General features: G+C 45.8%; 1 protein-coding gene across 3 annotated transcripts in view; it reads right to left on the reverse strand.

The window, feature by feature from the left end:
- ITGA8 (integrin subunit alpha 8) overlaps positions 1-14,444 on the reverse strand; it is a 174,737-nt gene extending 160,293 nt beyond the window's left edge. For 2 of the 3 annotated variants that reach the window (XM_019497862.2, XM_006271243.4), the window contains exons 1-2: positions 14,182-14,442; positions 13,872-13,996 (exon numbers count right to left, since the gene is read on the reverse strand). In XM_019497862.2, coding sequence (XP_019353407.2) covers positions 13,872-13,996; positions 14,182-14,414 — 358 coding nt within the window. In that variant the 5' untranslated portion in view covers positions 14,415-14,442. Of the gene's footprint in view, positions 1-13,871; positions 13,997-14,181 lie in introns of all 3 variants that reach the window. The other variant, XM_059729045.1, reaches the window with a different exon arrangement.
- Between the last annotated feature and the right edge of the window lie 1,132 nt (positions 14,445-15,576).

The raw sequence follows: 15,576 nt of genomic DNA on the forward strand, positions 1-15,576 counted from the left end.
CTACCTTTTAAAATTAAACCAGCAGATTTGAACACAGGCAATGTTCAAGAATCCAGTTTTGACTGAAAATAAAGCTTTTAGGCCAGGGGTGGGTAAACTATGGCCCACAGACTGGATCAGGCCTACGGAAGGGCTTTGTCCAGTCCGCGGTGGATCCCTTGGTTCTGCCTGGCCGAGGGACTGCCCAGTCATGGAACATCCTGCTGCCCCCTGGGCATGCAGTGGGGCTGGAGTGGTTCCACAGCTGGACTGCCTTTCTAGACAGCCCAGGCAGTGGTGGCTCCTTCTGGCTGTCGCCACCACTAGCCCCAGTCCTGCAGTAGCAGCAGGGACCAACGCACATGCAGCCCTGACCCCATGCACCCCGCGCCTGCTCCCGGCTCTCCCATCTGAGCTGAGCAGCGGTGGTGTGGGAGAGAAGCTGCTGCTCAGTGTGAGGTAAAAGCAGCCCGCTGATTGCCTTGTGCGCCAAACCCCAGAAGTTCATGACTCAGCATCCCAAGCAAAGGCAGTTATATCCCAAGCCTGCAAGGACAGGCACTGCTTTCTGGTACAAACTCCCCACGCTTCTCTGCATTTCATTCCTGGCTAGCTTAGGTGGCTGATTACTCCAATAGTTTCTAACCCTTTGCTTCTTTAGCACCTAACTCTACCTATAGATTGTACGATGGCTGTAGGCACCTAACTTGAGGATGAAGATTCATAGATTCATAGATGTTAGGGTTGCAAAGGACCTCAATAGATCATCGAGTCTGACCCCCTGCATAAGCAGGAAAGAGTGCCGGGTCTAGATGACCCCAGCTAGATACTCATCTAACCTCCTCTTGAAGACCCCCAGGGTAGGGGAGAGCACCACCTCCCTTGGGAGCCCATTGCAGACCTTGGCCACTCTAACTGTGAAGAAGTTCTTCCTAATGTCCAATCTAAATCTGCTCTCTGCTAGCTTGTGGCCATTATTTCTTGTAACCCCCGGGGGCGCGTTGGTGAATAAAACCTCACCAATTCCCTTCTGTGCCCCCGTGATGAACTTATAGGCAGCCACAAGGTCGCCTCTCAACCTTCTCTTGTGGAGGCTGAAAAGATCCAGTTTCTCTAGTCTCTCCTCATAGGGCTTGGTCTGTAGGCCCTTAACCATACGAGTGGCCCTTCTCTGGACCCTCTCCAGGTTATCCGCATCCTTCTTGAAGTGTGGCGCCCAGAATTGCACGCAGTACTCCAACTGCGGTCTGACCAGCGCCCGATAGAGGGGAAGTATCACCTCCTTGGATCTATTCGTCATGCATCTGCTGATGCACGATAAAGTGCCATTGGCTTTTTTGATGGCTTCGTCACACTGCCAACTCATGTTCATCTGGGAGTCCACTAGGACTCCAAGATCCCTTTCCACTGCCGTGCCACCCAGCAGGTCATTCCCTAGGCTGTAGGTGTGCTGGACATTTTTCCTCCCTAGGTGCAGCACTTTGCATTTCTCCTTGTTGAATTGCATTCTGTTGTTTTCTGCCCACTTGTCCAACCTGTCCAGATCTGCTTGCAGCTGTTCCCTGCCCTCCGGCGTGTCCACTTCTCCCCATAGCTTTGTGTCATCTGCAAACTTGGACAGAGTACATTTCACTCCCTCGTCCAAGTCACTGATGAAGACATTAAAGAGTATCGGTCCAAGGACCGAACCCTGCGGGACCCCACTGCCCACACCCTTCCAGGTCGAAACCGACCCATCCACCACGACTCTCTGGGTGCGACCCTCCAGCCAATTCGCCACCCACCGGACTGTGTAGTCATCCAAGTCACAGCCTCTTAACTTGTTCACCAGTATGGGGTGGGATACCGTATCGAAGGCCTTCCTGAAGTCTAAGTATACGACATCCACCCCTCCTCCTGTGTCCAGGCGTTTTGTAACCTGGTCATAAAAAGAAACTAGATTGGTCAGGCACAATCTGCCTGCCACGAACCCGTGCTGGTTTCCCCTCAGCATAATTTGTCCTGCCGGGCTCTCACAAATGTGAGCCTTGATAATTTTTTCAAAGACTTTGCCAAGGATGGAGGTGAAACTGACTGGCCTATAGTTGCCCGGGTCCTCCTTCCTCCCCTTTTTGAAAATGGGGACCATGTTGGCCCTTTTCCAGTCCTCCGGGACTTGGCCCATGCACCACGAGCTTTCAAATACTCCCGCCTGTGGCTGTGCAATGATGTCGGCCAGTGCCTTCAGCACCCTCGGATGGAGCTCATCCGGGCCTGCCGACTTAAAGGCATCCAGTTCTTCCAAATGACTCTGCACCATCTCAGGGTCTACGCATGGTAGTCTGGCGCCTTGCTGCTGCCTCTCTACAACCCCAGTGAGAGACTTATCGTGCCCCTCACTTAGGAGCACTGAGGCAAAGAACTCGTTGAGGAGTTCAGCCTTGTCCCCTCTGTCTGTCACCAATTGTTTCTGCCCATTTAGCAGCGGTCCTATTCCTCCCTGGGCCTTCCTTTTGCTCCCTATATATCTAAAAAACAATTTCTTGTTGTCTTTTACTTGGGTTGCCATCCTCAGCTCCATGGTAGCTTTGGCCTGTCTAACTGCCTCCCTACAAGCACGAGCAGAGGAGATATATTCATCTTTGGTGATCTCTCCGTTTCCACTTTTTTGTGCTCCCCTTTTGTCCCTTAGGCTGCCCTGGATTTCTCTGGTCAGCCAGGGAAGCCTCCTGGCCCCTTTCCCTCTTTTGCCTCGCTCGGGGATCATCTTGCTTTGTGCCCGAAGGATCGTTTCCTTAAGGCACAGCCACCCTTCTTGGGCTCCCATCACTTCAAAACTCCTACTCTGCAGTGCGTCCTTGACTACTCGCCTGAGTTCATTGAAATCAGCTTTCCTAAAGTCTAGCACTTTCACCCTACTAGTTACCTTACCCACTCGATGTCTTATGAAAAATTCTATTATTAGGTGATCACTGTCCCCCAGATGGCTACCGATCTGGAGGTCCCCTACCATGTCAGGCTACCGATCTGGAGGTCCCCTACCATGTCAAGATGTTATTAGGTGTCATGGTGCCAAGATATTGCACCATCTAACTCTTAAACACCACTATGCACCTGTACACCTCAACTTGACCACAATCACACAGAAGTCAGTGACAGAGCAAAGAAGGAAACCTAGGTTTCCCTAAATCTTACTTAGCATTGTAACTACTTCCTGTCTCTAATGTTTGAGGTCTATACACAGGCTAAAGCTTCTCCAGTTTGGCTCTAATCCTGTAGTCCTTACCTCAGGTCGAACGCATTTCTTCCATTGGGAGTTTGGCCTGAAGGAGAACAGAGTTACACAATAGCAAGAGACATATATACAGTTTCTAAAACTACAGAGAAAGGCAAATGAATGCCCTTCCTACCTAGCTACAGAGGACAAAGCTTACACAGAACACATGTGGCTTAACCATTGTGCTACACCTGAGGACTCTGTTTGCATGTGTTGAAAGAGTCATGGATGTAGGGCAGGAAAAGGCCAAAAGATCCACAAACCAGTTCCCTGATGGAGAATGGGAATAACAAGAGTCTGGAGGGAGCTCTCTGTTGCTTTTTCATTGGCTGAGCAGAGTTGATTCCTTGCCCAGAACATCATCTCCCAGCCTTGTTGAGGCTGTAATCTGTGTAAGAAAGACATTGTGATCCAAGTTTTAATATCATATACTTCAATGGGAATCCTGTCTGGGCAGTGACCTCAGAATTTGGCTTATGAACAAATGAAAATTAACATTACTAGTCATCCATGAATGGAGCCAGCATTGTAGTGTTTCTAAATCAGTCACTCAGCATCATCATGTCTTGAGATATTCTCATTACCATGGGGCTGATCTTTTTTTTATTATAGCCTGCACAGGGACAGCAGTACATCCATAATAGCAAGTACAGCTTTCTGAGCAGAAGCATTGTTTTCCATTGGGTCAAAAAAAAAAAAAAAACCCAACAGAAAACGCTGCACACGTTCTCAATTTGTTTGGTGAATCATACCATATGGCACCTACTTGAAGCATGACCTAACAAACAACTTAAACAAAGCCACGGAGAGAGCCAGATACTCAAGTCAGTAGCATCCCAGACTGCCTAGGGAAACTGTGGACTCTCTATCACTGGACATGTTAAAGATGTTGGACAGCCACTTGCTGGGGATGATCTAGGCATAGTTATGTCTATATTCTATGGTGGGTATTTCCCATGTTTCTAGGCTTTGCTGGTTGCCCCTGCCCCCCATGCCCTACTCCCTTCTGCTACATGTGTGAACTCTCTACACGTTTTTAAGACTTCCGCGAAGGCATAAGGTGTTGGCTACAGCCAAGGCTATGGACTTTGATTGGGGTGTGCTAATGCTCCTGCTTGGACCAAAACTGGAGGTTCCTGGCCAGAGGATCTTTCCTCTCTGTTCAGTCAGACTGATCGCCATATTTGGGATTAGGAAGGAATTTCACCCCATGGTCAGGGATTGGTACAGACTGTGAGGGTTTCTGCCTTCCTCTGTAGCAAGAGGTGTGACCCTCTACCGGTGATCTCTTGAGCATATATCAACGCTCATATAGAGAAGCAGGATGCTGGCTGCCATGGTTCCCCAGCTTTACCTGTGTCAGGTTAGAATGTTAGGTCTGTGTTGTGCCAGGGTCGATGGTAGTCTTATGCAGAGTTTAGATTATGGATTGTATAGGATGGTCTGGATAAGTATGACCCTGCCTCATGCAGACGGTTAGACTAGGTGACCTCTGGAAGACCCTTCCAGTTCTACTTCTCTATGATTCAGTGATCAATAAAACTCAACTGAAATCACATTGGAGGTTATTCTAATAGGAATTATAGTGGTGTCTCTGAAAAGAGTGTTTGGATAACCACATTTCCTAGATGATTAATGATAAAGAATCATGAGTAGGAGGCAGCAGTAGTGTTCAGAAAAGATCTAGCATGCTGCATAAAGTATAAGTCTTGTGGGGAACATTGTAGAAGTAAATCCATAGAGCAGTGAAACTAGAAAAATTTGAATCCATAAAGTAAAAACTAAAACTATGTTAGAACACGATATAGGTCACAGTTTTGCACTTCGGGCTCCTCTATACATGGAGGCAAAGGTACAATGGGATCTAATGTATGATCCACACAATCATGCCTCCTGCCAAGCCACATGTGCCTGGCAGGAGGCACAACTGTGGGAACATGCAATAGATCTCACTGCACCTTACTATCAGCGCAGAGGGAGCCCAGCTCTATGCACCCCCATGGCTGGGAGATACAGTTGCCACAATCTCCCAGCCCCAAGGGTTTGTGAAACCCACAAAACTGGGAGATTGCAGTTGATGTCATTTTCCAGTCCTGGGGTTTCACATACCACCAAGGCTGGAATATCATAACAGCTGCGATCTTCCTGACCCAGTGGGACCTGAACCTGCAAGGTGCTGCTGGGACCCAGCATCAACAGCTGCTGGGGCTGGGAGTTCCCTTAGTTTCGGGTCTCCCAGCCCCAGCTGGGCACGGTGCACCCCTGCAGCTGGGAGTCCCATCAGCTGACAGGGCTCCCAGCTGCAGGGGAGACCCTGCTACACATACAAATTAAAGATGGATAGCAACCAGCTATGAAGTTAGCACATATTTTCAAGGTCTAACTTTATAGCTGGTTAGAGCTTTCTATGCCGTGATAAGTACCTAGTCTCAGGGCAATTGTGCAATTAACCAGTTAATTGTGTGATACCTGTAACATGTAGAGGGGGCATTAAAGTATGCATGTAAATAACAGATGCACGTGTAATGTAGGACTTGTATACCTTACACCAAGCCTTGCAGAAGTAGGCACAACTCTTATTTTCACTTACCAAATGAGAAAGGGCTCAAATGAATGGCCAAGGACACTGCTACATGATTTGTACCTGGAAATTTCTTTGTATGAATCTGACTAAATGGATGCATATGGAGAAATATTGAAGAGTAGTTCAGTAGAGCAGTAAATAGGTTTATTTAGTAGAAAAAAGTTAGTAGAAAAAATAATTGAAACACCCCTTAGTGAATGTCCAACATCTACTAGAACTGTAAAATAACTTTAATCCACCTCACATGCACAAACAGTTAACAATTAATTAACAATTTTCTCAAATGAAGAAAGGGATTAAAAATGCTCCCCATAATACCACTGATCTAAACTATGCTACATACTTCTACATGAGTTCACCCCTCCATCCTCAAAAAATCTGGAAAAAGAAATATAATGTACATACACACACACACACACACACGTATCCCAGCCCTAGTGACACTGCACAAGAGGTACTGCATTTGCAAGAGGCAGTATTTCTCTACAACGTTTAAATACAAATATGTACATACTGTATTTATCTGAATTCAAGAAGACTCTGAAGTTAAGATGACCCCCAGTAATTGCTATACTTGGAAAATTTATAAATTTGTTTTAATTTTCCATGAATTAAATCTAATTATTAGAGGGCCATCTTAAATTAATCCTCCCACCACTACAATGAGGCAAGCAGTGGCAGGGGAGCAAGCAGTCGGGGAGTTAAGCTGCTTGACCTCTGCCCCTTGCCTGCTCACAACTCCCCCCATCACTTATCTCCACCAACACCTGTACTCTCTCGTGCTTGTGCACCCCAGCACCTGCACCCCTGCATTACTTGACCTCCCCATGTCCACATCCCCTAGCAACTGCCCCTGGGTGCCTGCCGCCCCTTGCTGCCTGCCACTTCCCTCAGCCTCTGCCTCCCCTGCTGCTGCTGCCTTGGCAGCCCCCCTACCATTTACCCTTTGGCTCCAGCAGGGCTCTGTCCCTGTTCCAGGCTAGCATGTCATTGATCTGGATCCAGCCCAACCCAGTAGCAGTGGCAGCTCCAGTTTGGCCCCACAGCTGGAGCCTGAGCCAGAGCTGCTGCCATTGCTGCTACCAGGCCAGGCTGGGGCTAGAGCAACTATGTGATCCCTCTCCCATGCTGTAGGAGGGATGGAGCCCTGCAGGAGCCAGAGCTGGAGGGGCAGAGACTACAGCAGGAGAAGTAAGCATAGGGGGGCAGAGTTTGTAGGGGGCACATGCAGCAGTTGTGGCTGTGACCCTGATCCTAGGCACCTGAAACTTGCCCACTCCCAGAAAGTGCCTATTTCTAGTCATCTCTCTGTCGAGTTGCAGGGTAGAGACAACTTACCCATTCCAAGCCTGTATTTCACCCAAGCAGTGAGTCTCTCATTTTTTTCCCTGCTTTTCACAGTGACACTAATTCTGAGTCTTCCTAAGGTGTTTAGAGGCAAAGCACAGACATGAGGCAGGAACTTGAATCTAGGGAACCAGCAAGCCTAGCTCAGAGTGGACCCCTGGTAACCTGATGGGGCTTACAGGAGAAGACCGTGGATATTAGTGCTATGAACTAGCTAAACATTTTGGGCTTATGAAGAGGAGTCTATTTTTAAACTAAACAAAATTTGTATAAACAAATAAGGTTTTTGTTGTACTAATTTATTGAGATATTTTTATAACAACAATATTCAATTAAAAATTGGACCAAATCAAAAAGTTTTTAGTTTTAATTTCCCTGAGTTAGGAAAAAGGAAGATTCATAGAAGATTCACCCAATTAAAACTTGGACAAATGCATCCATGCAACCACCAAACAACATGTGAATAAAGACATCAGGTTTGGGCCAGTTCAGCTAAGGTACTTTTCTCTCTTTTACTTCTCAGAATAAGTTTGGACAATTGGTAAAATGAACCACATATCTGACATAAATCAGAACTCTCCATGTGAATCATTAAGGCCACAGTAAGACAAAACTGGTGTTGCTGAATGAATGGTGTCAGAATTTGAAGGTGGGGTGAATGTTTTCTCCCTTCATATTTTCTCTCCAGATACAAATCTTTCTTTCTAAGAGGATTCTAAATTTCCCACAAGATCTCACCATCTTTACAGTTAATAGTTTTTTTCATGTAACTAAATCTCTAGAGTCTCACAATACATCCTTTACTTATACAGTACCTGGATTTTGTTACAATCAGCTCAACTCCTGGCCAAACTGGCTCATGCTTTTTCTCAACTGCACGCTTGGCCAGAGCTGACCTAGATTTCCCCCTCCCCCTCTTAATTCTTGACAGGATGTTCATATTTTCTTTGGTTAGTTTGAAAACTGTTTGACCACTGTAAGATAAAGTACACTCATAGGACAGAATGCATACACCAAATCCTGGAAGATTAGCAAGTTAATGTTCCATCTGTACTGGCTTTTTTAAAATAGGGTTATACACAAAAAAAGCATAAAGTTGTTCCTATCACGTGCCACGTTTTAAAACTGGTATTACAATTTTTTTTTACAATGCATATTATTAGTTTTCCAACAGATCTGATGCATAGATATTTAGTTAGGGAGGGGATTCAAGTTTGGTCCTGGCTGCAAGATGTTCTGAGTCTTTTAAAAGTAATGCATTTAATTAGGGGGAAAGATTTCTCTGTGTTGCTCTCCTGCTACCCCTTCTGGCCTACAGAAGGAACAGCAATCACATTAGTACTGGAAGACCAAATGTCATCCAGGAGACTCTAATAGTTAAAACTTCAAAGCTACCACAGAAGTAGATATTACGAGCTCCACTTTAGACAAGAGAAAATAAAGCAAAGAAGTGACCTGGGAAGAAGGAACCTGTATCAGAACTAGGATCAGAACTTAGTCTAGTGCTCTGGAAAATTACTGGACCAGCTCTTTGGAAAAAAACAGAGTCCATGAGCAAAGTGGTTATTTGTGCGGTACAGCACAGGGATCTGAACATTTTGATTTCTTAATATTGAAGTCAAACATTAAAAAAAAATCTGCAGTACCTACTACTTTGGCTAGTTTTATCAGCTGTGAAGGACAGTAATCATGAACTGATGGGCTTCTGATTTATGACCATTTGGAATAATCCACTGTTGAAGAGTTTAGGAAGCCTGTATCACAACAAATAATCCAAGCACATATGAATGTATTATTGGTATTCTTGCAAAGCAGTGTGCATATATCTAAGCAAGCTCCCTTTTGTGCATGGTAAAGTAGTCCATATGGAACTTCATCCTAACACTGCTTTACTGCTAATGTAGAGCTAGCTCATGTAGCTTTTCATTACAGTATAATGTAGACATATACTTCATTTCAGTTAGGATGATATTTGGTTTAACTGAACATGTTCTGATATACAAAAAACAGTAACAGGAACATAATGCACACTTCAATCTCACCCCCCACCACAACCACCTTCCCCCCCTCTCCCAGATCTTAGTACATCTTTGTAAGGGATTTTAAAGATTCAAAGCAACTTAGGGAAACACCACAATTTGAGTCAAATGTCCGCCTGCCTGTTATGATACTCAGCTGCCAAATATTGATGTAAATAGCATTTACAATAGCAGAAGTAACACAAAACTCTTCTAGTGGTTGGCTGGATATCTGTTCAGGAGAGTCTGGGGAGATATTGGATCAAACAAAATAAGAATTAGTAGAATAATAAGGAACCCGTTTTGCACTTGGTAGTTAGAACACAATGCTCTGAAGCAATGAAAACATTTAAAACTTGCTTCATAGTTGTCACTAGACATCAGTTAAACCCTGGCTACATGTTTGATGATATTTTCATGATGGCATTTACATCATGCCATCATGAAAATAGTGGTAGCGCCTTCCACTATCAGATCTGCAAGCATATGATCTTAGCTTCTGAAAGGAAGCCCAACATGTAGCAAGAAAGCTGCACAACCCAGAAAGGTTTTTTGCCTTTTGACATTTGCCATATGGAACAAAGCATAGTGTATGGCTGTTAATGTCATAGTTACAAAGCAGTCATTTTGCATTCATTCACACTGGTTTTAGATCTCCAATAAAAAAATACAAAAATCCCACCCTGGACTGGTGCTATAGTATCCAATGTGTCAATCATGTTCACCTAGCAGTCTCAGCTGGGGTTGGCACCTGTGGTTCTCCACTTCAGGAATCAACAAGCAGCAGTTTATAGGATGGCTTCCTTAATACTAAATTATTGTTTATTTTAAAACAGCAAAAGATAGCTATCTTCCCTAAAAGTGGCACCTTAAGCAGACTTATGTTCTTCAGACACCTGAGGAACCTCTTGTTTCTCCGTCTGGTTTCCCTGAACCCCTTCCTGAACAACTACTCTCTTCTGTTGAGAGTGTAGCACCTTTCAAACCAGTCACATTTCTTTTGATTTTCTGATTCCTTGGCTTTTTCCTGAACAGAATTCTCTTATAAGAACCCTCAGATGCTCGCAGAGAAATGGTCTCTTTCCTGTTTGGGTTACTGTATTCCCTTTTAAAATAAACTTATGTATTCATACAATAAATGGACCAGTAACTAGCTGTATACTAAGTAGTATATAGTATCCATGAATTATTTCAGAGCAGCTTCATGTACATCTTATGATATCACCACGTGGTACAAGACTTCTTAGGTCCTGATAGGTTTTTTTATTAGACTTGCCGGCTTCCCCTCTTCTACATTTGAGAGGATGGTGGATAGTAATAGAATGTTTGAAATCAGGTTTATTTACCTTGGGTTGATAATAAAATGCAATTACATGCAAGCCCCACTTATCCAAGTAGGGTTGGCCAGTGATACAATGTCTTTCCAAAAGCAAAGCATAACCATTACAAGAGTTTAAACAATGGCTTGTATGGACCACACACAACAAGAGTAAAACACATATTGAGATACTTCTTGTGGAGGAATTCCAAATTGCTTAAAAAAGAAGCATTGTTATTGTTCTTTGGGAAGAGTGCTCTCTTCCACGGAACATTCTCTTGTTGCTCCATGTAAATCTTATGATTAATGTTGGCAGCAGAAGTGAGAAAAACATCCATATATGCGATACAGTCTCCCCTCATTGGGAAAATGTAAGTGTAAGCATAATGCAAGCAAGTTACTCATGTATGTCAAGGGGATACTATACCTCCAGAATATGAAAACATGTCAAATACCTACTGCATTTATAATTTAGGGAAACTCTTGATACTGCTGCCGTTTACATGACATGCAATACATTATTTCTCTCTATCCACCACCCTAGATTACATTCTGGTCTTGAAGTAGATTATTAGTTGTTCAGCAGTTTGTTTTCCTTTCACTGTGCTTAGCAAATACAACTCCTTAAGCAGCTAATACTGGGTTAGGGCCGAGCTAAAACTACTTACTTTGTAAGTGCTGTATAAAAATGCATCAAAATTCAAGCTCTTGGCTTAGAGACAGTGTAACAATTTTCTCTTTTCTGTTTTCGGAAGGTCATTTCCAAAACAGCAAAGTAATTAGTTACAAAACCTTTCAAAAACTGCTGTTACATATGGAGTACTCCCCTTTAAAATCAGCTCCTCTTCCTCTAATTTTTAGTGCAAGTTCCTAATATGAGAGAGAGGATGATTTTGTGGTTAAGGCCACACACTGGAATGAATTGATCCAGATTTAATTTCCAGATATACCACAAGCTTCCTGTATAATCTTAGATAATCTTAACTACTGGTTTTGTGACTCAGTTTTTCCATCTGTGCACTGGGAATAATCATACCTCTCAGGGTATTGGAGGAATAAATGCGTTAGTGTGCAAGGGATTTGTACAGCAAGTACCTAGACAGGTGGAATAGGCTGAAGATATCTATCAGAAGATTTGGATTGCTAAAATCCCCAAGATGGGAAATATATTAAAAGAGATTATTTAAAACAACATCCTTCAGACTAAAGGTTACATTGCCTGTTCTGCTTCAGGGTACAAATGAAATGAAAGGAGCAGAAAAAAATGCTAATATAGCTGAAATATTTTGGAGGGTGAGGAATCTGGACCTGGGGAAGGCACATGAAACCTAGCTTGAAGCTTACTAGGCAAGGGTGCCAGCAACAGCAAAACCATGGCAGCGCAAGCACTGGTGCATGCTGGGCAAGTCTACCCTGGGCTTGCGTTTCTTACACCAATCACCACATCTAAATTGGCACTGGCACTGAGGCAAGCCATAACAAAGCTGACCAATTATGCCTAGCAATGGTGCATTCATACCTCCAACTGCAGCATTACCATATCCTTAGTTTTGTCTTCCTTGGGCAAGAGAATTGGTGTAAGGCCACAAATGTTTGACTAAATCAATGCTACCTGAATAAGTGGTGGCATATGCAGATCACTGCACACACACATTATCCTAACTCCAGCCTACTGCTGCATTCAAGTGCTCTGCGCTGCCAGATCACACAAAAGAGATTCTCCACTAATATATGGCACATGCCCTGGTACCCAACCCTTTCTCTTCTCTCCATCCCTTGCAGGCACACAGATTTGCTTTGCCTCTGTGGAGTTCTTGAGAACATTTTGTGCTTCACCTTAGAGTTCTGGACTGCCTACCATGATAATAAAAAATTCTCTTGTTGGGATGCAAAGTAACATTGGCACGACACCACAGCCCAAAGACTTGGTTACATCCATGTAGTCAACATCTTGCAGCCATGCCCCCTGCCTGCTTCACAGATCTGAACCCCTTCCTCCAAACAGTGGCATAGTCTCTCAGAGTCAATAGGAATGAAAATTTGTGGAGATTTCTTGAGTCTCTTCAGCAACCCCTTTGCGGGTTTTCCTCAGGATGACCTGATCTGACCCTACATTTCCACTGTATTCTTTTTTCAAAACAACATTTTAAAATGAAAAGGATTATTCCTTTGGAATTGGAAGCTTCAGATTTAAAACTGGTAAATACCTAATACTTAACATATTTTACACTTGTAACATTGTAAAGAAGTTATTTCCCCATATGATGTAAACATTAGGTGCAAGAGGATTTTTTCGCTATATATGAGCACATAAGCACATATGCAAACACAGTGGACATGCCCTGTACATGTGTGTTCATATAAATCTACATGCATATATAAATTGACACGATACATAAGTAATATAGATATATCTCTGTTCAGTATACATGCTCTTTGGGACTGGAGTTGCTCTTGCCCTGCATTGATAAAATATCTTATGAGAAACTAAGCCTGATTGAGGATAATCACAGTAACAGTATGGGTAAGTGAGGAAGCATGCAATTGACCTGTTGGCTGTATGGAAGTGGCATGAATGAACTGTCACGTTTATATCAATACGCTTTGGTGTATCATATTCATATCTGCATGAATAAAGAGGACTAATGAGAAATAACACAGAAAATCGTAACTTTTTCTTTAATGATTAAATTACAAAATCTGAAATTAAATTATTCAATGTTAATTTTTTGGAACACTACGTTCAAAATATTTTCAAGTGCTATAAAGAGAAAGCACCAAAAAGCATAAACAGCCTGAACTGTTTAAAATGTGTGTTCCCTTTAATTAAATAAGAAACATCTGTCTTGGGATTTTGAAAGTGGATGTAATCCATTCACATTATGCCTACATCAGTTTGCATCCAACATCTATTATTTTGAAAGAAAATTCTTCCTCTCTGTGAAGAATTAAATAAGCGTGCAACGCAGGGTACTTCCTCCGTTGGAACGGACAGAACATCCCTTGTTGAGAATAACCCCGTAGATTAACAGCAGATTTCCACTTTTCGGAGAGAGGCACGTGAAACACGGGCTGAACGTCCAGGAGACAAAACAAATAGACGGCTCCTTCTAAGACAACTGAAACCCCTTTCCTCTGAGCCTCGGGGAACATGAGCCACAAAGCGGACCCGTGCACTGATCCTGAAGGTCACAGGACTCCAATTTCCCCAGGGAACATTCAACTCTTCCCCACAACAGACACACACAAACTTCTCTAGAAAACTACAGGCACCAAGGGAGGCCACAGCAACCTGCATGGAGGCGACCTGCCGGACGGGACGACTGGGGCAAGACCACGCCAAGCATCAGGGGCAGAAAATGTACTCACTAGTGGTGTCAAAGGGGATCTGCTTGCACTGTGCGGCTGGCCAAGGACAGTAGTACACGGCCCCTCCCTCCTGGATCTCTGGCTGTGTGGTGTTGGCTTTGGGAGCTCCGACCAGGACGCTCACCCTGCAAAACAGGGAGAAGTCACTGCTGGGGAACGGAGGGCAGAAGCGAGACGAGGGGCTGAGGGCACCTGGAGAGCAGGGCAGTGGCGCCGGCAGCCCCCTCCTCTACGCCACCAGCGACCTCCCGATGGGGAGAGGGCCGTCCGGTTGGGAAGGGGGCTCGAGCGGGGGCGCTGGGGCACTTACGTGCCGGGCTCCGGGATGTAGAAGTCCACGGCGTAGCCGAAGTAGCTGCCCTGAGGCCCGCTGTACACGCTGCGCTGCTCCTCGTCCAGGTTGAACGCCAGGAGCCCGCGCGGCCACAGCATCCCCGGCAGCAGTAGCGTTAGCAGCATCCGCATCCTCCTGCTCCTGCTCCTGCTCCTCGCGGCGGCGCTCGGGCTGCGCTGGGGCGGGGAGTGATGCCTGCGCTCCCGCATCCCTTGCGCGGCCGCCGGCCGGGCAGCGCCGCCAGCCCCGCTCGGCGCCGCCCCCTGCCGCCCGCCGCAGCAGCGCGCCGGCCGAGGCGGCGCCGCCCGGACCCGCTGGCGCTCGCTCCGCCAGGCCGGCCGCGCCCGCGCCCGCGCCCAGGCTCCCCGGGGTGCTCGCCCCTCCTGCCACCGCAACTGGGCCCTTCCGCGCCGAGCCGGAGAGTGCCGAGCTCGGAGAAACCTGGGGAACATCAGGGCTGCCCGCCCGCCCCGAGCAGGAGCCCAGGGCAGGCCAGGATCTTTGGGTAGATGCGGTGTCTTTTCTTAGACCCGCTAGTAATTGGGGAAAGTTCTTAGCAAGCTTTCGGGCACAGGCCCCCTTCCTCAGGCATAGGGAGTACGTGCTGTTCTGGGACTCCACGGAAAGAGAGAAGCAAAAAGCGTGGCAGGATGTCTGCGAGATGGAAATAGGTAGAAATTAGGGAAATGAAAGGTAAAGCCGGGGAGCGGAGCGGGGGAAACAAGCCAAGGTGAGTCAGGGAGACTCTACAGTCATTGGCGACGTGGAGGAAGTGCACGCGCACCCCCTGCAAGAAGTGCCGCTGCCAACGGCATGTTCGGCCAGTTGCTGCTCAGCGTCCCCCCCATCCTTGGCACCAACACCACCCGTAGCTTCTACAGGTGGTCACCAATCACCACTGGCTGCCACTGTGAATGGTTGCTGACTGCCAGTTGGCGCTCGCCACCCCCACTACTGCTGACACCACTATGGCCACCTGTGGGAGCTCCCCACTCGCTGCCACCATGGCCCTGCCACCAGCACCTGTGGGCAGTCACTGTGCCTCCCCAGCCCCCAGGGACATGTGTTGTTCATGTCTACAGTGGTAGTAATTCAAGATGGAAAGGAGGCTGCCTGTGAAGAAGGAAAAAGCTGGAAATTGGGAAGAGAAAGGGCAGACAAGTAGGGAAGGGGAGGGGAGGGGAGAAAAGGGTGGGGGGGGGAAGGAAAGTGTAAGAGGTCAGGTCTGGCAGGTACCTGGCAAGTCAGAGGTCAGACAGGTTGTAATGTGTCATAAATGCAATATCTATATGGAGTCCATGATTTTTTGTATCCAGTAGATCTATGAAGTGAAGTTTGTAGGCTCATTTACGAAAGGTGTTTTGTAAATTC

This window comes from Alligator mississippiensis, chromosome 5, assembly GCF_030867095.1.
Source record: "Alligator mississippiensis isolate rAllMis1 chromosome 5, rAllMis1, whole genome shotgun sequence".
NCBI classification, from domain to species: Eukaryota; Metazoa; Chordata; order Crocodylia; family Alligatoridae; genus Alligator; species Alligator mississippiensis.